The 20,473-nt window shown below is 39.2% G+C and overlaps 1 protein-coding gene across 1 annotated transcript in view; it reads right to left on the reverse strand.

The window, feature by feature from the left end:
* ripk4 (receptor-interacting serine-threonine kinase 4) overlaps nucleotides 1–20,473 on the reverse strand; it is a 42,269-nt gene that overhangs the window by 7,544 nt on the left and 14,252 nt on the right. Inside the window, exons 2-6 of the mRNA XM_057820921.1 lie at nucleotides 13,311–13,602; nucleotides 7,621–7,769; nucleotides 7,487–7,536; nucleotides 1,523–1,681; nucleotides 1,215–1,327 (exon numbers count right to left, since the gene is read on the reverse strand). Coding sequence (XP_057676904.1) covers nucleotides 1,215–1,327; nucleotides 1,523–1,681; nucleotides 7,487–7,536; nucleotides 7,621–7,769; nucleotides 13,311–13,602 — 763 coding nt within the window. The remainder of the gene's footprint in view (nucleotides 1–1,214; nucleotides 1,328–1,522; nucleotides 1,682–7,486; nucleotides 7,537–7,620; nucleotides 7,770–13,310; nucleotides 13,603–20,473) is intronic.

A 20,473-nucleotide genomic window follows, 5' to 3' on the forward strand; every position in this document is an offset into this window, starting at 1 on the left:
TTCACGGTATTGCAAATATAGCTCCAAAATGTGTTCTTTTGAGATGTACAGTATGGGTTAAAAAAAAAAAAAAAAATTCCATTGAACAGGGTTTTTTTCTTTTTTTTTTTCTTCCAGAACATAGTTGCAAATTGGAACATGAATATATTGTTAAAATAAATTATCAGTTTTTTTTTTTTTTTTTTTAATAAAATCAAAATAAATATAACTTAGGTTATAGCCAGAGCTCAAGTTGCTCAAGATTAGAGCAAGATGTTTTTGGCGAACTTTTCATGGTGCTAATCTGTTGAAGCTACTCACACATGGAAAAATACAATTGTACAACGTTTTAAATGTATTCATTTTGTATATTCCACTTACCACGATTTGGGTCTTAATAAATTGAAGAAAAGTACGCCTTATGTTTGGAGTATTTGTTTTTGGGTTCACTGGCTGTCTAGCCGATAGCATCACTTTCACACACAGCAACAAACGGGAAGGGGTGAGCGCTGCCACGCCAAGCCACTTCTGGCTGCATTTTTGACACATGAAAAATGGCCAATACCGTACTACGGTCTGACGGAAAATTTTAGTGGTTTTGAAACCGTGATGTTTTCACACCACGGTAAACCGTAAAACCGGTAACCGGCACGTGCCTAGCTACATGGCTGTCGTCTTGAGTGCCGCTCTCGCTCTTTGCTGACGTAATTGCTGCATGAATTCCGATTTGAGAGACTTGACAGTTCAGACCGCCGCCGCATTCTGGAAAAATGTGGTCCAGATCGGATTTAAACCACATACGAAAGTGACCCATGGTCCACTTCTATGTGACTTGTCCCGTTCAGATCGTCAAGTTAATGCCTCACTCGAGTTGGGAAAACACGAAAAAAATTGTGCATTAAGACCTGCAGTATGAGTAAGTATAAGTCTCACTTTTTCTCGAGTTTGGCTGGGCCTACAACTTGTACTCAGGTGCGAATTATTTGTTCTTGTTTTTTGCCACACTGATGGCTATGAGAAGGGTGCTCTTGGTATCAGTATTTGGGGAAAAAACTGTTGTTTAAGCTCTAATTACCTCACGGTTTTCCCCAGTACTTTATAAGCCTGGTGGGCCGTATGTCTATTCTTGGTCCCTCCCACCAGGTGAAATCAGGCACGACTTTTAGTCCGAAAAATACAGTAGTTACTCTTCCTTTAGCGGACAGTTAATGTAGCCTTAAGTAAGCTCCACCCACCTGCTGAAGGGGCAGCCCGTCACAGAAGGTAAGCTCCGACTCTGATGATAAGCTTGGGGTCTTGGGCTCTTCTTGAGGTTTACAGCACAGATCTTCAGCTTCCGATGTGATTTCTGGAAGAACCATCAATCAGTAGTCAATTTTTAGGAATCAATGAGAAAGTGTTTAAGGTTTTATTTCTTACTGCAGCTGTACCATGAATCACTGTAGGCCTATTGCCTGTAAGTAGTGAGGCATTTATAAATTGTATGTTTAAATAAATTGAATAAAACATGATGAAGAATTTACTTCTGGACAAGACAACATACCTTGGAAGCTGGGTCTGGCCTCAGGATCAGTTGCCCAGCAGCGTTGCATTAGATTCAGAAAGCCAGTGCAGGCGGTCGGACGATTACGTGACACCTTCCCCAGATCCGGACGCACACCTTTAACCACTTTCACCATGATCTGTAAGATGTTATTCTCTCCTAGGGGGAAAAAAAAAACAAGAAACAACTTCAAACATGAGTGTCAACTTCACCTAGCCCTTGTCAGCATATTCCATCACAGCCATGCATCACAAAGACAGCGTCACAAAGACTGTGTGCTCCTTAAATTGTCACAAAGAAAAACTGAGAACACAAACTTGTCACAAAGAACAAAAACATGACAGTTACCAGTTCTGTATATACAGTGGGGCAAATAAGTATTTAGTCAACCAAGTTCTCCCACTTGAAAATATTAAAGAGGCCTGGAATTGTCACCGTGGGGAAACCATGAGAGACAGAATGTGGAAAAATAAACCAGAAAATCACATTGTTTAATTTTTAAAAAATTTACTTGCAAATCATGGTGGAAAATAAGTATTTGGTCAATACCAAAATTTCATATCAATACTTTGTAATGTACCCTTTGTTGGCAATAACGGAGGCCAAACGTTTTCTGCAACTCTTCAGAAGCTTTTCACACACTTTTGCTGGTATTTCGGCTCATTCCTCTATGCAGATCTCCTCTAGAGCAGTCATGTTTTGGGGCTGTTGTTGGGCAACACGGACTTTCAACTCCCTCCACAGATTTTCTATTGGGTTGAGATCTGGAGACTGGCTAGGCCACTCCAGGACCTTGAAATGCTTCTTACGAAGCCACTCCTTTGTTGCCCTGGCTGTGTGTTTGGGATCATTGTCATGCTGAAAGACCCAGCCACGTCTCATCTTCAATGCCCTTGCTGATGGAAGGAGATTTTCACTCAAAATCTCCCATGGCCCCATTCATTCTTTCCTTTACACAGATCAGTCGTCCTGGTCCCTTTGCAGAAAAACAGCCCCAAAGCATGATGTTTCCACCCCTATGCTTCACAGTAGGTATGGTGTTCTTCGGATGCAATTCAGTATTCTTTCACCTCCAAACACGAGAACCTGTGTTTCTACCAAAAAGTTCTATTTTGGTTTCGTCTGACCATAACACATTCTCCCAGTCCTCTTCTGGGTCATCCAAATGCTCTCTAGCGAACCGCAGATGGGCCTGTACGTGTACTGGCTTCAGCAGGGGGACACGTCTGGCAGTGCAGGATTTGAGTCCCTGGTGGCGCATTGTGTTACTGATAGTAGCCTTTGTTACTGTGGTTCCAGCTCTCTGTAGGTCATTCACTAGGGCCCTCCGTGTGGTTTTGGGATTTTTACTCACCGTTCTTGCTATTATTTTGACGCCATGGGGTGAGATCTTGGATGGAACCCAGAACGAGGGAGATTATCAGTGATCTTGTATGTCTTCCATTTTCTAATAATTGCTCCCACAGTTGATTTCTTTACACCAAGCGTTTTACCTATTGCAGATTCAGTCTTCCCAGCGTGGTGCAGGTCTACAATTTTGTCTCTGGTGTCCTTCGACAACTGTTTGGTCTTGGCCATAGTGGAGCTTGGAGTGTGACTGACTAAATTGTGGACAGGGGTCTTTTATACCGATAATGAGTTAAAACAGGTGCCATTAATAGACCCTACCCACCGAGGTCACAAAATCACGTGCTCGCTGTATTGTTCCGCCCCCTTGTCCGTCATTTTGTGTCTGTATTATCAATGGTCTCAATTGATCGAGCAATTTATAATGCATTTCATGGAAGACCCGGTGCTTTCCGATGCCGTAAACTCACTTGATGCGTTGCATAAAAGGCGTTATGTTGAAAAGCTTCAGTTTATCCATTCGCCAGATCCATATTTGATGCCTAAATCGATGTTTTTCGACCCGCTGTCTCCGCTGTATTTGCCTGACATCTGCTAGCTACCCTGATATGTACAACTATCTTGTCCACACAAAATCAGCCTATTCTCACGAAAGTTTGAAAAACTTTAAGAGCTTGGAGGCTTATAAATACTTTGTTGCTGGTTGGGTGAAACAGGTCCTCGTCCACGAAAATTCGGCAGGAATCTATCTTGTGCTTGGAAAGGTGAGTTACGAAATTTTCAATTCAAAATCTTTTGTTATTGCTAACATCCACTGTCAAGTTTAATGTATTTCATGTAATTTGTCAATGGAGCTAGGGCTTTTAATGTTTATATGGTTTAGCGATAGCACTCTCACTACATACATACGTGTATGTTGTCGGCGATTAGCCTAGCAATGATCTTAATTGTGGTTGTCAGCCCAAAACCCTCTAAATATATATTAAATGCATCTTACCAGATATAAAATGACTACTACATAATCTGTGGTAATCGTTTGGAGCCCAGTTTTCTCGTCGAATTGCAGCAGCCCATCTCGCTCTCCTCTCCGGCTCTCTCGGAATCCGGTAGAACTTCAAGTCTCTCCGTCTATCTTCTCTGTTATTGCAACCGACTGCCACACACGCCTTCACCATTTTATTTATTAATGTTAACGAGCAGAAAAACACGCCGTAAATAGGAGGAATGTACGTAGCCGTAACAGGTAAACACGATGTGTTGACGGACAATTGGGCGGCACCAGTCAGGAGGCCGGAGTTGTGACGTCACGTGGGTAGGGTCTATACAGGTAACGAGTGGAGCCTCGATAGACCTCGTTAGAGGAAGTTAGACCTCTTTAACAGCCAGAAATCTTGCTTGTTTGTAGGTGACCAAATACTTATTTTCCACTCTAATTTGGAAATAAATTCTTTAAAAATCAAACAATGTGATTTTCTTTTTTTTTTCCTCCACATTCTGTCTCTCATGATTGAGATTTACCCATGTTGACAATTACAGGCCTCTCTAATCTTTTCAAGTAGGAGAACTTGCACAATTGGTGGTTGACTAAATACTTATTTGCCCCACTGTAAGGCACAGACACATATTATTGTTAGGTCGTCAGCGATTCAGCACACTCCTGCATAGGAGTGGAAACCTCTTGGTACCTCAAAATACGATACGCGATACGAAGCTCACGATAACGATGATCTGACGATATAGCGATACAACGATTTTCGATACATTGGTCAGGAAATCATTCTAGGATACTCTACAAAAAAACTAACAAACAGAAAAACAAGCTTCTGCTGTGAATTGGAATGAGTTCATCACTAGTAGACGTTCATTCGCTGCCATCCCTCCCACTTCAAACGGATTGAACGTCTTTGGCCGTCAGTGGCAGCCAATGCCAGGCAGTGAGTAATTTTGATCCATTTAAGGGCATTTACCTGTTGATTTTCAGTTACTTCCTGTTGATTTTAGAGTATTTTATGGGTCACTTGCTGTTTATTTTGCATGACAGAAGAGGAAGTGAACTGGGAATCACACAAATGAATAGGCAGTGACTCAAATTCAACAGGAAATGACCTGTAAATGTCCTAAAATGAAAAGCAAGTGACCTGTAAATGCCCCGAAAATCGGACCGAATGACTGTGTGAATTCTCTGGGTTTCATTGAACGAACGTTCCCAGTCTAAATGGATTGGGCATCGAGCACCGTCAATGGAAGCCTTTTTAAAAAAAAATTTCTTTAATTGACACTTTTTTAAAACGATATCTCGATTCTTGACAGGAGCATATCGATAACCTTTTGGGATACAAAGTATCACGATTTCGATATTTTGTCACACCCCTACTCCTGCATGTCCACTGTATATTACTACTTGACCTGATTGTTTTCTTTGCCCGCCAACATCAATAAAATCCTGTGTTCGCGATACGCAACTGGTTCCTCCGTCTCGTACCTGACATTGAGCACTGTTTCCTTGTTTGAATTATTGTTTTAGAACAAAGACCATTTGTTTGAATATGTATGTGAGCACAGTGTGTACTATATAAAGAAAGGAAAAATAAAAACTGGTGCCAAAGTTTTTGGCTTGGGTTGCAAATGACTGTAGTTGGCCAAAAGTAGGCCAGTTGGCACTTTTTATGAGGGAGAAAACCTAGCCAGCATGGAAACTTGTTTTCTTGCAAAGCCACATTAACTGTATTGCTTGCTTTATGAGAAATCGAAATATACGTTTCCTGTTAGATTGAAACGTGCAGTAATTTAAGGAAACACACATACTGCACAAACACAACCAGTTCTCCAGTTCATTTTTTTTCACGTTTCAAACTGCATGCAGGGTGCTATTTTATATGATAATTACCTTGAATCCTTGACCAAATCACTCATGAGACACTCCTGCCTGCTTGTATGTCGAAAAACTTTCGTCCTTTTCCACCTTAATCTGGTGTTTGAACGCAGCGTGTGTTTGAGTTTATAGTAGGGTTGGGAATCTCTGGCATGAAGCCGATTCGATATATATCTAGATACAAAGGTAATGATTCGATTAAAAAAACGATACATTTTTAAGGCCGAGCAATTCCATACAATTCGATACAGTTTAAGAACGATACGGTTCGATACAGAGTGAAAACGATACGACAGTAAACATTTGTTGTGTGTGTTCGTATAGTATTTTAAACATATAAAAAAGAAAACATTTCTAATAGCAAAATTAACACAATTTCATACCAATGTTATGTTTTATTTTTCATGGAAAAAAAAAAAAAAAAAAAAAAAAAAGACTTCCTAAATGACCGTCATTTTGTTGGATGGAATTGATAATAAAATAAAACTCCAGTGACAAACAACAATAAAGTGCAGTAATTCAATTACCGTATTTCCTGGTGTTTTGAACAAAAGAGGTAAGTAATATAAGTGCAAACTTACAACGTAAACATCTTACAAACAAAAAATATTAATTATATGCAGCAGCTCTAGAAAAAAAAGAATTAAACCTGCTAGTGTTATCATAAATTAATAATAAATTATGCTTTACCACTGGTATAATTGGGGGAATAAAAACATGGCATTTTAGACAGATAGGTCAATAATCATTACTTTAACCTTATACACAGCAAAGTCATTCACTTATGCCTGTGCTTCCACATTTCTTATTCCTCATCACTGTCCGTGTCTTTTTTGAAGGGCAGATTTTTCTTGAGGAAGATCAACTAATCCACATGTTCATGTTTAAGTAGACTGCGTTTCGTGGAAACAAAATCTCCAGAGGGTCGCACTGCCCTTTCCACCAATGTAGTGAATTATTTTTCAGGGTTAAAAACTCACGATCTCTGTACCGCTCCACATTTCACACTAGCTCTCTCCCATGCGAACAGACTTTTGTTTTCCTGGGTGCGTTGAAAATCAATCGCTGCACGTCGGTGCTTAAACTGTCCATTGTTTTAGCATGTTGCTTCGTTGCGCCGATCGGGTAATGACGGCGACTAGTAGCGGTTCTGCCGAAATGCATGGGAAGTTGAGGCAACCACGACTGTGAGTGGTGCTTGTCCATATTATATGCGTGCGGTCTCAATCTAAGTGCGCTGTGTGGTGAATGACACAAGCGCAGCATGTGAAGTAAAAGCTAAATTGTTATCATATTAAGCAATGCAATGAACTAGGCATTAGAAGCCGATTCTTGTGCTCGCGATAGCCGAATTCTATCTCTACTATCAGTTCATTGAATATTCAATGGCTAATTACTGTCGAATGATAAGTTTACTAGTGATACAGCTGTATCTCTCACCTGTAAAACAGCATATCCTGTCGTATCGGTTTATCGTTCTCAAGCTTAGTTTATAGCAGTGAAAGCTGTATGAGGCTCTGCCTGGCCCAGCCCCCTACGGGAAGGCGTGGCGCAATGTCTGTAGGAGCTGTCTAGTCAACTGATAGTGAACTGGTGAAGTCTATGAAATTTTATTATCCTAAAATTACGAGTGTATTCTCCTATTTTTGTAAACTTAATTTCCTCTAGAAGATGCCAATATACTTTCCAATTACTTAAGAGCTTTATATCTTTTCTGCATTTTTCAAATCTTAAACTGGTCTCACCTTGATAGGGTTTCTTCAGAGTGAGGATGCCCCAGACAACAATGGAAAAACTAGAACAACATGGCATAGGTTTTTAAGTTCACACTCAGTTCTGTGCGTTTTTATGATTAATCGAGGACATCAAAAATTCAAACCTGTATATGTCATGCTTGGTGTCAGACACTCTGTCTTTCTCAATGATGCTTTCAGGCGGCAGGTACGCGATTGTGCCACAGAAGCCGTCTCTACTGATGTCGTCTCCCCGTGACAGACCATTCCAGCGAGCCAGGCCAAAATCGGATATCTGACACAGAGAGACAAGATAAGGAACTTCAAACAGAAGATTGACTGCTTAACTCGTAGGGTCCCGGTGACTAAGTTTCTTGGCAGAGAGTGTCAAGCAATGCTCTAAGGCCAAGTCCCGGCATGTAGCAAGAGCAGGAGAGGCCTTTCTTGGTGGAGTAAGCGCACCCACGCACAGTCATACACATACATACACTGTACAGAGTCACAGGAAGCTTTATAGAGGAACTAAGAAAATCCAGTAGGGACAAGCCTGGAAGAGGTGTTTACATGCAGCTATTACTGTTAAATTGATAGTTCCCACCCAATCCCAGTCATCACCATTTATTTCAGTTGAATAGCTCAAAACAAAAACACACTGCTTAGAGTGGAGACTGTCATTTTTAAATACAGTAGATGAACAGGAAGGACAAAAGGGCAAAGCTATTTTATCGAATGAAAAAAATGCGGTTTTAAGTAGTGTTGGGTACCTCACGATAGGATACGATTTGCGATACAAGGCTCATGATAACGATCTAGTGATATGGTGATTCTATAAAACTAATAAACACAAAAACAAGCTATTTTCATCTTCTGTGGTGAATTGGAAAGAATTTATCACTACAACCCCGAGCAAAAAGTATGGAATCACCAGTCTTGCTATGGACCATTTTTTTCAATTTCCACCACAGGTTATCGATAGGGTTGAGATCTGGGCTATTTGAAGGCCATGACACTGACTGAATGAGTCTTTCTCTAAGGAATGCTTTAACAGTTTTAGCTCTGTGGCATGATGCATTGTCATCTTGGAAAATGACAAACATATTTTCAATTGAAGGAATAAGGAAGCTGTCTAAAATTTCTATGTAAACTTGTGCATTTATTGAAGATTTAACCACATCTATCTCCCCAGTGCCTTTGCCTGACATGTAGCCCCATATCATCAAGGACTAAAGGAATTTTAATGTTTTCTTCAGAAAGTCATCTTTGTAAATCTGACTGGAACAGCACCAAACAAAAGTTCCAGCATCATCACCTTGTCCAATGCAGATTCTTGACTCATCACTGAAAACAACCTTCATCCAGTCATTCACAGTCCATGGTTGCCTCTCCTTAGCCCATTGCAGTCTTGTTCTTTTCTGTTTAAGTGTCAATGATGGTTTCCTTTTCCTGTATGAAAATCCCATTTTCTTTAGGCAGTTTTGCACAGTTCTGTCACATACCTTGACTCCAGCTTCCTCCCAATTCTTCTTCATTTGTCTCGTTGTACATCTTCTGTTTTCAAGACATATGGCCTTTAGTTGTTTGTCATGACGTTTGGATGTCTTCCTCGGTCTACCAGTACGCTTAACTTTAACAACCTTGCCATGCTGTTTGTACTTGGTCCAGATTTTTGATACAGCTGACTGTGAACAGCCCACATCTTTGGCAACCATACGTGTAGCGTTATCTTCAAGAAGAATGATAATTCTCTCCTTGGTCTCAGGAGACAACTCTCTTGTTGGAGCCATGATTCTTGTGAATCCACTTGGTCCGGCAGCCCTCCAAGGTGTGATAACTGCACTGTTTTTAACTGCTGACTAACAAGCAGATCTAACCTGAGGCAGGGGCCCAATTAAGAAAAGAAAATTTACTGGGTGTGTCTGTATTTTCTCCTCAAAATGGAGTGATTCCATATTTTTTTCTTCAGAATGGAGTGATTCTATATTTATTTCCGTGCATTTGCTCTATAAAAGTAACATTTACTGACACCGCAATGTTTTTTTTATTTACTTCTTTTAATGTTTCTGAATGCCAAGGAGTTTCACTTTTGAACTAATTCATGTTTTTTTTCCAAGATTTTTATCTGAGTTAGTTCAACATAATAAAATGTCTGAGTGAGTGCTCGTCCGAGACTGATGATTCCATACTTTTTGCTCGGGGTTGTATATGGGTCATCCTGAATTGGCTGACATTTTGGCTCCAAATTATTTGAAAATTAAGCCTTTACTTAGATGGTTTTCTGCTACATATTAATGATGGGTAATATAGCTTGATTTTCTCAGCTCACAAAATAGCAGTTTTTAAAGACCTGACAATGATAATTACAATATTTGGCATAATCACAGTCACAAGTTTGCAAATTTGTCCTATCGTTAGCTTTTCCTCACCAGCAGAAGCTAGCTGTTTCTGCTAATCAATAGAACAAACTTACTTATGTAAATTGGTAAAGAAAAACATATCTTATTCTGATCAAATGAAAACCACGGTTGCACGAGATCGAGTAAGACATTTTATCAAGACTGACTTTTGATAAAATACAGAAAACAGAAGCAAGGACACTGATGTAGTCTACCCATTCTTTTGCAAAGATGATGTCAAGATTAGCTCCTCATGTGAGTCATTGCTTTCTTCTACCATGATAAAAAGGTTACGGTAACAGGAACGGGAGGAAGCTGGAGTCATGGTATGTGACAGAACTGTGCAAAATCGCCTAAAGGAAATGGGATTTTCTTACAGGAAAGCTAAAAGGAAACCATCATTGACACTTAAGCAAAAAAGAACAAAACTGCAGTGAGCTAAGGAGAGACAATCATGGACTGTGAATGACTGGATGAAGATTATTTTCAGTGATGAGTTAGGAATCTGCATTAGACAAGGTGATGATGCTGGAACTTTTGTTTGGTGCCATTCCAGTGAGATTTACAAAGATGACTGCTAGCAGTGCAACAGTTTGCGGTTCAAAACCGGACCGTACGGTTCGCCCTGTACGGTTCAATACGCCTTTATGAACCGCGCCTTTTTGGTTTTGCAATTACAGTAATTTATTCCGAACGCTTGTGGAATGAATTGGTCAAACTCTGTGTGCCTGTGTGTGACGTGAAGCGCAGCTGTGGAGAAATTCCCGCCCCGCGAGTAAATGTCCAATCGCTGTCAAGCACCTGTGTAATAGGAGCCGAGTAACGCCCTCTCTCGCTTACGAGCGAGGTGAAAGTGAAACAAGAAAGAAAACAAAAAAAGTTATGGCGAGCGGAGGAGTCGACAGACCGATTTTTGAGGAGGCACCGGCTTCTTTCAAATCTGCGGTGTGGCAACATTTCAGTTTCCCCGTGGACTACAATGCAGACGGAGAGAAAATATTGGAAAAAAAAAATTAAAAAATTTGCAAGCATTGCTTAACGCTTGTTCCCTATGCTAACGGCAACACTTCTAACATGACTTGGGCACCTCAGCCGGCATCACCCACAGACATCGCTTTCTCAGAGCAGGACAACTCCGAAGATGACACCAGTGAAAACACACGGGTCTATAGAAGAGGCGTTCCTAAAGCCTTACAATATCAGGTCAGAAAAACACAAGAAAATAACCCACGCAGTGGGGATGTGCATTGCAAAAGACATGCAACCATATTCCGTGGTTGAAGATACGGGGTTAGTTAATTTAATTGCAACGCTTGACCCGCGTTATATTGTTCCCTCGCGGACATATTTCGCCAACAACATAATCCCCGACATTTATGAAATGGCACGCAAAGCCATCGAAGATGATTTCGCGAAAGCACATAGTTTCGCCCTGACCGCTGATAGTTGGACGTCCCGTGCTACAGAGTGCTACTACCTAACTGTGACGGTCCACTATAATTCATACCTGTCAAGTTGTACGGTCTCGGCGTTATTTGTACAAGTGAGCACTGACTTTTAAATGTGTACGCCGTACGTTACGTTCAAAATCTGCACGTTTTTCGTGCATTGCGTTTTTTTTTCCCCCCATCCGTTTGGATTTGGTCACGCGCTTGGTTTGTAGCAAACGCGATGCTAGGCGGCTCCAATATGTCCTGACTGTGGCCGACATCATACAATCTACGCCTAGATATCTCATGCATATAGAACTACATGTGAAATGACACACGGTAGCGTTAGTAAACAGCCGCCATTTTAGAGCATTAAACTTCTCTGAAAGGCTCTGCTGTAGTAAACCTTCCGAGCGAACCTAAGCAACTTTTTATCCAAAATACTCCTAAATCGGCAAAATCTTGACTTGAGTCTATCTTTAAAGGATGAAACAGTTTTGAAATTTTCACATATCGAAAGTAAACAGAAGGGAACTAAGGCAAAAACGGGAGCAATTTTATCAACTTTAACGGTTGATTCACAACATTAAATGACCTCCAAACATAGCAAAGGTTACTATGTTTTTGTTTTTTTGTTTTTTTTTTTTATGAAAAAAAAAACATGAAAGGTATCACCAGTTACTTTGCCAAGTAACTTTTTTTACTACTGTGTGTGTATTTCAGTAGTCAGTCACTACACTTGCCAAAGAGCTAAGAGGCATTTTAACAGTCGAAAATGTTTACATTTTAAGTGTTTATTTCATTTTTTAAAAAGCAAAATTAAGGCAGTTTAAAAAAAAAAAAAGCAAAACGCAAACCGAAACCGTGATCTCAAAACCGAGGTTCAAACCGAACCGTGGGCTAACTGAACCGTTGCACCCCTAATGACTGCCTGAATAAAAACATCAAAATTCCCTCAGTCCTTTATGATATGGGGCTGCATGTCAGGCAAAGGCACTGTGGTTAAATCTTCAATAAATGCACAAGATTAAAAAAAAAAAAAAAAAAAAAAAAAAACTAAAAAAAATGGTCCACAGCAAGGCTCTGACCTGCAAGGATGATCTGGCAACTGCAATCAAAGAGAGTTAGCACTAAATTGATGAAGAATACTGTTTGTCAATCATCAAGTCCATGCCTCAGGGACTGCAAGCTGCCATAAAAGCCAGAGGTGGTGCAACTAAATACTATAGATAGATAGACTAATAGATGTGTTTTGTTTGTTATTTCATTGTTTGTCTCTCATGATTCCGTATTTTTTCCTCAGAATGGATTGATTATATATTTATTTCCCTACACTTGCTCTATAAATGTAACATTTACTGACCACCACAATGTTTTTTATTGATTTCTTTTAGTGTTTCTGAATGCTAAAGAGTTGCACTTTTGAACTAATTCATTATCTTTTCAAGCTTTTTATCTGAGTTTGTTCTACATAATAAAATGTCTGAGTGAGTGCTCGTCTGAGACTGGTGATTCCATACTGTTTGCTAGGGGTTGTAAATCAACACATAAGCCGTACTGGACTATACACCGCAGGATTCAAAATGAGGGGAAAAAGTAGCGGTTTATAGACCGAAAATTACGGTAGGTCTTTGGCTGGCTTGCCCCCAATTTACAGGCTTTATTTAAACTGCTTGTCCGCTATCTGATGGGAGGAGAAAGAGTTTTGCTCAGTGGAAGGTTGACTCACACTTGATATGAAGAAGTATGACAGACAGATGGGCAGCATAGACTCAAATTTTGACCTGTTTAAAAAAATGCTGTCAAAATGGGACGAAAGCTGAACGGGAATCTGCTTAGATATTAGGTGAGAAAAATTGGTTTTGAATTTTTTTTAATTATTCGAAAATTCCGAAGGGTTCCGTGAATGCATATGTGAAACTCGTGGGGTTCGATACCTTTAGTGAGGTTAAGAAACACTGCTCTAATGAATGGTCTTCTAGATGTTTGTTGAATAATATTACGATTGCCTACCTTGACATGGTAGTGGGCATCAAGCAGAATGTTGGCTGGCTTCAGGTCCAGGTGGAGCAGAGGCGGTTTCATGCAGTGTAAGAAATTCATGCCCACAGCGGTCTCGTGGATGATTCGGAAGCGGAGCTCCCAGGGAAGCGGCTCTGTTGCTAGCAAGTTTTCCAGAGATCCTGTCTCCATGTACTCCATGACCAGGCCCTGAGGGTCCTCACAGATCCCATACACAGGCAAGATGTAGCGGAACTTGGCTGCTTCCATTTTCTTGGCTTCCTCCAGCAGCTCTGACCGTTCCCTAAGCAAACAGAAATGGGATGATCACAAGTTTCATTGGCAAGTGAGTGCAAACCTAAGACATTTTCTGATTGGAATAGCAGTAAAACAGCAATGAAACAAAAGGCAGAGAATTTTCGACATTCTGATGTTTTTGCGAGGTTGTCTGTGAAATCTGTCCCGTAAATGGAATAGTGCTGCAACGATTAATGAATCAATTAACTCGAGTATTCGATTAGAAAAAAAAGATTCGAATTAAATTTTGCTGCTTCGAGTATTTGTTTAATTAAAGTGGCGTTGTGATGGTTTATTTTGAAAGTGTTTGCATTTAGTTTTATTGATTTGGGTGGATACACTGCCTTCTCGTCTGCCTCATTTCACATAGCTGAATCCATGTGCTCCCTGTGAAGACCAACATAAGCTACGTTTTTGTTTGAGCTAATGTTTTTCAAGCATTTGTAATTTATTAACTTTTTAGTTTATAGGTATATTTAGCCTATTTTGTGGGAATATGTGTCAGAACCCTTTGTTAAGAGCATTGTTAAAAAGTTAGCATTTTATAGCATTTGAACTAGTGGACTTTTGCTATCTAAGCTAGCCAATTGTTCTTTTGTTGTACATAGATCCTCCTTTATTATTATTATTATTATTATTTTTTTTTTTTATACCGTTTGAGGCTCAGCTCAGGTAATTTAATTTTTCATGTTCCTCATCCGATTACTCGATTATTTGAACTAATGATTCATCGATTAATCGAGTACTAAAATAATCAATAGCTGCAGTCCTAAAATGGAAAAATTCTAATCCCAGAGGTGGGTAATACCACATTACATCTACTGTGTAACATTTATTTGAGTATTTTTTTTGTTTTGTTTTAAAGATAAAATGTACTTTCTAAGAGTAGTCTTTCCACACTATACATTATACTTTTACTTGAGTAGATTTGCATGGAAGAAATGCTACTCTTACTTTACTCTTTTACTCTACTTTAGGCTACACTAGTTAATTTTTGTCAGAGATGCCAACAGTTGCTCTACCAGTTTCACCTTGCGACGTCGCAACAATAGTCACGACTCCTTCATACTAATCAAATGTAACCATATAGTCACATGACCACACACACGCTTGCAATTGGAAGTCCTATGCAGTGGCGTTTTTAGGGGTGGGGCCACAGCGGCAATGGCCCCACCTCTAATCAGAATGGCCCCTGAAGTGCCCCTGTTCCCATTTTAGCACAAAGCATGGCAATCGGAAAATCCTTCTTTTCTGAAGTGAGAGAGAATGTTGTGTCTAGAGTAGGCCTGAACGATATATAGTTTGAAGATCATCATCGCACTGTGCGAATGTACAATACTCGCATCGCACGAACGTGCGATAATTAATTTATTTATTTTTTTGAAAACGCAAACTTGTTTTTCTGCTTCATGCTCATACAGCGCCACAACCTCTTACCCTCCCCTCTTGCTAAGCAGTGTGATCAAACTAGATCTGAAACGATTACCATAATTTTCGGACTATAGGCCGCTACTTTTTTACCTTCATTTTGAATCCTGTGTCTTATAATCCAGTGCGGTTTATTTGTGGCTTTATTTTGGATCAGAGGTAACACTTTATTTGACAGCGGCGTCATAAGACCGTCATAATTATGACATGACACTATCATGGGCATTATTGAATGCTTATGACATATCATTAAGTGTCATCCGGCAAATTATGTTATTAACTCCATTTATGTCCGGCTCGGATCTTTTATATCCATTCAAAAGTGAGATAATTTGCCAGACAACACTTAATGACATCTGTTATACGCATTCATTAATGCTCGTGACAGTCTCATGTCATAATTATGATTGTCTAATGAGTAAAAGCACCACTGTCAAATAAACTGTTACTAAATACCATATCTAGCAATTAATGACACACCTGGAACAGTAACTGAAGAAATAATTAGCACAGAACATGAATTTTGAATGTTATTTATATCTGTAGCGCTGCAATGCATGCTAGGAGGCATTTTGGACAACAATAGTGTTGACAGCAGGTGGCAGTAGAGGTTGACTGTCTCCCCCAAGGAAGGAGTTTTGCCAAAATGAAGCTTCTTGAAGCAATGAATATTTGCAGCTAGGGTTGTTCCGATCATGTTTTTTTGCTCCCGATCCGATCCCGATCGTTTTAGTTTGAGTATCTGCCGATCCCGATATTTTCCGATCCAATTGCTTTTTTTTTTGCTCCCGAGTTCCAATCATTCCCGATAATTTTCCCCGATCATATACATTTTGGCAATGCATTAAGAAAAAAATGAATAAAACTCGGACGAATATATACATTCAACATGCAGTACATAAGTACTGTATTTGTATATTATGACAATAAATCCTCAAGATGTCATTTACATTATTAACATTCTTTCTGTGAGAGAGATCCACGAAAAGACTTGTGACTTTGTATATTGTGACTAAATATTGCCATCTAGTGTATTTGTTGAGCTTTCAGTAAATGATACTGTAGCCATGCCCAAATGCATGATGGGAAGTGGAACCATGACTGTGCGTAGTACTACCAATTGATATATCTTCTCTGCGTTGGGAAATAACATAAGGTGTTAAGAAAAAGATCAACTGCTACGTTGCTTCCCCACATTGCTTCCCACGATAATTCTAATCATAGGGAGAGGGATTGTAAGGCTTTCGCCAATTAAAAAAAGGCTCCAAAGGCTGCCAAAATTCACTCTACTCATTTTACTCTGCTTTTTATCCCTCTATATAGGTAAGACGGCGCCATTACAGATTGAGCGCGACAATGCGTGGGTGGGTCGTGCAGCGCATGCATTAATTGCGTTAAATATTTTAACGTGATACATTTTTTAAAAAATTAATTACCGCCGTTATCGGGATAAATTTGATAACCCTACCTTAAGCCTAAACTAAAGACTCTGGATGAGTGTAACATATTATGTTTGTAACGTTAAATACAATTAGAAAACAATTTAATTAAAAAATATAAAAAAATGGCCGATGTTTTTTTGCCGATTCCGATACTTTGAAAATGACGTGATCGGACCCGATCAATCACGTCTCTATTTGCAGCCAATTGGTTCAAAGCTTCATGGAGGCTCATGATGCCACTGTCAAATAAAGTGTTACCGGTTGATATATTTTGGTGTAATTTAGTGAGGACGGCTTATCTATGAACAAATGTCGTTTTCATGTCAAATTTGGTGGGGGGCTGCTTATAGTCAGGTGCGCCTTATAATGCGAAAATTAGGGTACTAGAATAATTTGAGTAACTCGATTTTAAAAATGGAGGAATTTTCCCCGCTTCGAAGAATCGTTTAATTTCACCACCTCTAAGCATTTACTACTTTAATTGCGGGACAATGCGCTGACGTCACGTACGTACAGGAAGATGACAGAGGCGGCGGATATATTTGATATATTTATAGAGGTAACTACGAAGAAGCGAACAGAACGGCACCAAGAAAAAGCAGAACATTTCAAAAGTGGGATCATTTTAAGCTGGACAGCAAGGTGAACACTGTTTCATGTATTCACTGTAAGACAGCGCTTGCATTCCACTACTGCGCGTCTTTAATGCTGCAGCTCCACCGAAGGCACCCGGTTTACTCCGACAGCGGAGGAGCGATACTCGGTACAAGGCCAAATTAAGTTAATGTAGTGCTAATAAATACAATTAACGTTGCCGTACCTTGCTAACGTAACTTTAGCCCTGCGGAGGGCTAGCTTTCTATTAATTATGACGACTGTCGATGCGTGGCTAACCCTAAACCCTAACGCATCTTTCATACGGGCTTTATTAAATCTGTAAAAACACAGCGCTGTAGAGTGATGAGGGTGTAAAAAAAATATAATAAAGCTAGCTGTTAATTTTAGCTCAGTTGTCATTGATAGATAAAATACCAAGTAGCACTAGGTGCCTAATGTGCAATACAGCAGGTATCATACATTTACTTTGAATACTGCAAAAACTCAAAATCTAATCAGGACTTACAGTTTAGACAACAACTTAAAATTAGCTTGACACAAATGGAAATTCCATTGAAACACGTGGGAAAAACACCTAACTTAAGTGACGTGTGTTGTCAAGCGTAATGACATTTTTAGGCTAAGATTTATTATTATTTTTTTTTTTTTTTATCTAGTCGCATCTGAGATGCAATTGTTGGCTGTATTTAACAATGTACATCTAAATAAAGGCATTCATTGTCTAAAAATGGTTTAATTTTATGTGAAATCACTTGTTTTCTCATGTATAGTTATAATTGCTCTTTACCTAAAAAATGTTTTACCCGATAAATCGATGGAATTTTCAGTTGAATACTCGATTACTAAAATATTCAATAGCTGCAGCGCGAGTTTAAACCGTTTTTCTTGGTCACCAGTGCAGCTGCCGTTTGGTACTTAAAGTTTGGTTTGTAGCTTTGATCAGGCCAGAGACGACTTGGCGGCTCTACGATCAAAGGCACAAATACAGTATGTTAATAATCGTTAAGCTTGTTACACACTAGCGGTAGCCATGTCTGAAGTGTGCTGTGGCAACTCATTCATTCTGCCAGGAGTTAGCTGTTATAGGCTCCTGTTCAATCAGGTAGAGTCTTAAAAGCACCGTAAAAAAATAAACTATTTCTTAGTACTGCCGTCAACATGACTCGAAAGCGCAGATTCAACCTCTCTCTCAATTTTTATTTGGCATAGATAGACCATGGAAAACCGGAGGTGTGATCGCTTTAATTTGATGGTCGGAAATGTTGGACATTCATGCTCTTTGGATAGGTGATGTTTCATTTCTGTAGATTTTTCTTGTCCAAATGTATCATTCTTGTGTCTTTTGGGGGCCTAATATCGTCTTGCACAGTATAATAATAACAGTTTATATATAGATGACGTGCTCAGAAAAATACCATTGTTTGAAAAAAAAAAAAAAAATACTAGTAAATTTTTTGGCTCTTCTAGTCACCTCTGTCTAATCCAAGTGGTTTTAAAAACGTCATATACAAGTTTTAATTTTCATTTGTTAAAATTGATAGGAACCCTGGTTTTGGCATTTGAGCATGAAATATGAAATCTCTGTACATGATCTGCTTTTACGGGCCACACAAAATGATGTGGCGGGCCAAATCTGGCCCCGGGCCAAGACTTGGACACCTACGCTTCATGCAATCAAATATTTTCCACTTGAATTGGTTGATTACACACTAACAAACAGTTACCTCCTTCCATGCTTTTTATAGTAGTTCCTAAAATAGCTATGCCATCCTTAGTGTTTACTGTGTAGTCAGACCTGTAGGACATCTCATATACAGTAAATAACAAATTTTGTTTTATTCTACATTAATGCTCCATTTTAATACACCACAAGTTTTAAACACATTCAGTATCGCCCATGTTAGGTTGCCATTTAAATTAGAGTTGCACCAAAGTTTGAGTCACTCGATTCTGAGGATCTGCAGATATCGAGTACTGATCTGATTCCTCCGCAATTTAGAAATTGATTGAATAACTTGTGACAAAACGTAAATTTTTGGGGGTTTCTTTTGACAATATCCTTGTCCATCTTGATCATTTTGTTGTTTTGTAGCCATTAAAAAAACGTCTGAAAACAATCTTTTTCCACCTGGTTACGATTGATAGAAAATGTTGCGTAGCGAATTATTTATTCGGTTACTGTTCCAATTGTTTCATTAATTGCTTTTTGTGGTATTTGGTAACACTTTATTTGACAGCGGCATCATAAGGCTGTCATAAATTGACACTATCATGGGCATTACTGAATGCTTATGACAGACATTATTAAGTGTCATCCGGCAAATTATGTTACTAATAGAGCTGGAAATCTTTGGGCACCTAACGATTCCATTACGATTACGATTCAGAGGCTCCGATTCGATTATAAAACGATTGTTGATGCACCTCCCTCCTTTTTTTTTTTTTTTTTTTTTTTAAATGTTTTGTACATTAGTTCCAAAATTGTTCAAAAATACGCTCAGGCTAGACCAAAGTACTATTTCAGTATCAAGTTAACATATAGCAGTAAACAAATATACAAAAATAACAGTAAATAAAAAACTCCAGTCCCCATTCTGTATCAGCAGCTTTAAACTACATTCAATTAATTTAATGTTGTGAATCAACCGTTAAAGTTGTTAAAATTGCTCCCGTTATTCCATAATTTCCCTTTTGTCTACTTTCGACATGTGAAAGTTTTAAAACTATTTTAAAGATAGATTCAAGTCAATATTTTACCGATTTAGGAGTATTTTAGATAAAAAGTTAATTAGGTTTGCTTGGAAGGTTCGCTACAACAGCCTTGCAGGGAAGTGTACTGCTTTAAGATGGCGGCCGTTTACTAACGCGCGCATCTGGCTTTTTGTAGATGTGCTGCTAACGCTACCGAATCTATATTGCATCTAGTCCTATATAAATTATATCTACCGTAACATTATGTGGATGTACTTTGTAGCAGCTTTTCGGCAGCAGTCAGGTATGTTGTTGTGTTTTTTTATCTCGTGGCATGAGTTGATCTAGAGCCGTGAGTTGAGCATTGGCATTACCCGAGGGGCCGGGTAATGAGAAGCATGATGTTTAGCTACTCTCGCTCCGTTCCTCATTGCGTCCCGAAGAGTGTGTTGTACTTCTGCTTTACTTGGCAGATTTCAATAATCGGAATTTGGATGGTTGTGAATCGTTCTCGAATCTTCCACGGCCGAATCGCGAATAATCTAAGAATCGGAAATTTTGCACACCTCTTGTTACTAATGCCATTTATGTCCAGTTTGGATCTTTTACATCCATTCAAAAATGAGATAATTTTCCATATGACATGAAATGACATCTCTCATAAGCATTCATTAATGCTTATGGTAGTGTCATGTCATA

The sequence above is a fragment of the Corythoichthys intestinalis genome, chromosome 18, assembly GCF_030265065.1.
Source record: "Corythoichthys intestinalis isolate RoL2023-P3 chromosome 18, ASM3026506v1, whole genome shotgun sequence".
Classification (NCBI taxonomy): Eukaryota; Metazoa; Chordata; class Actinopteri; order Syngnathiformes; family Syngnathidae; genus Corythoichthys; species Corythoichthys intestinalis.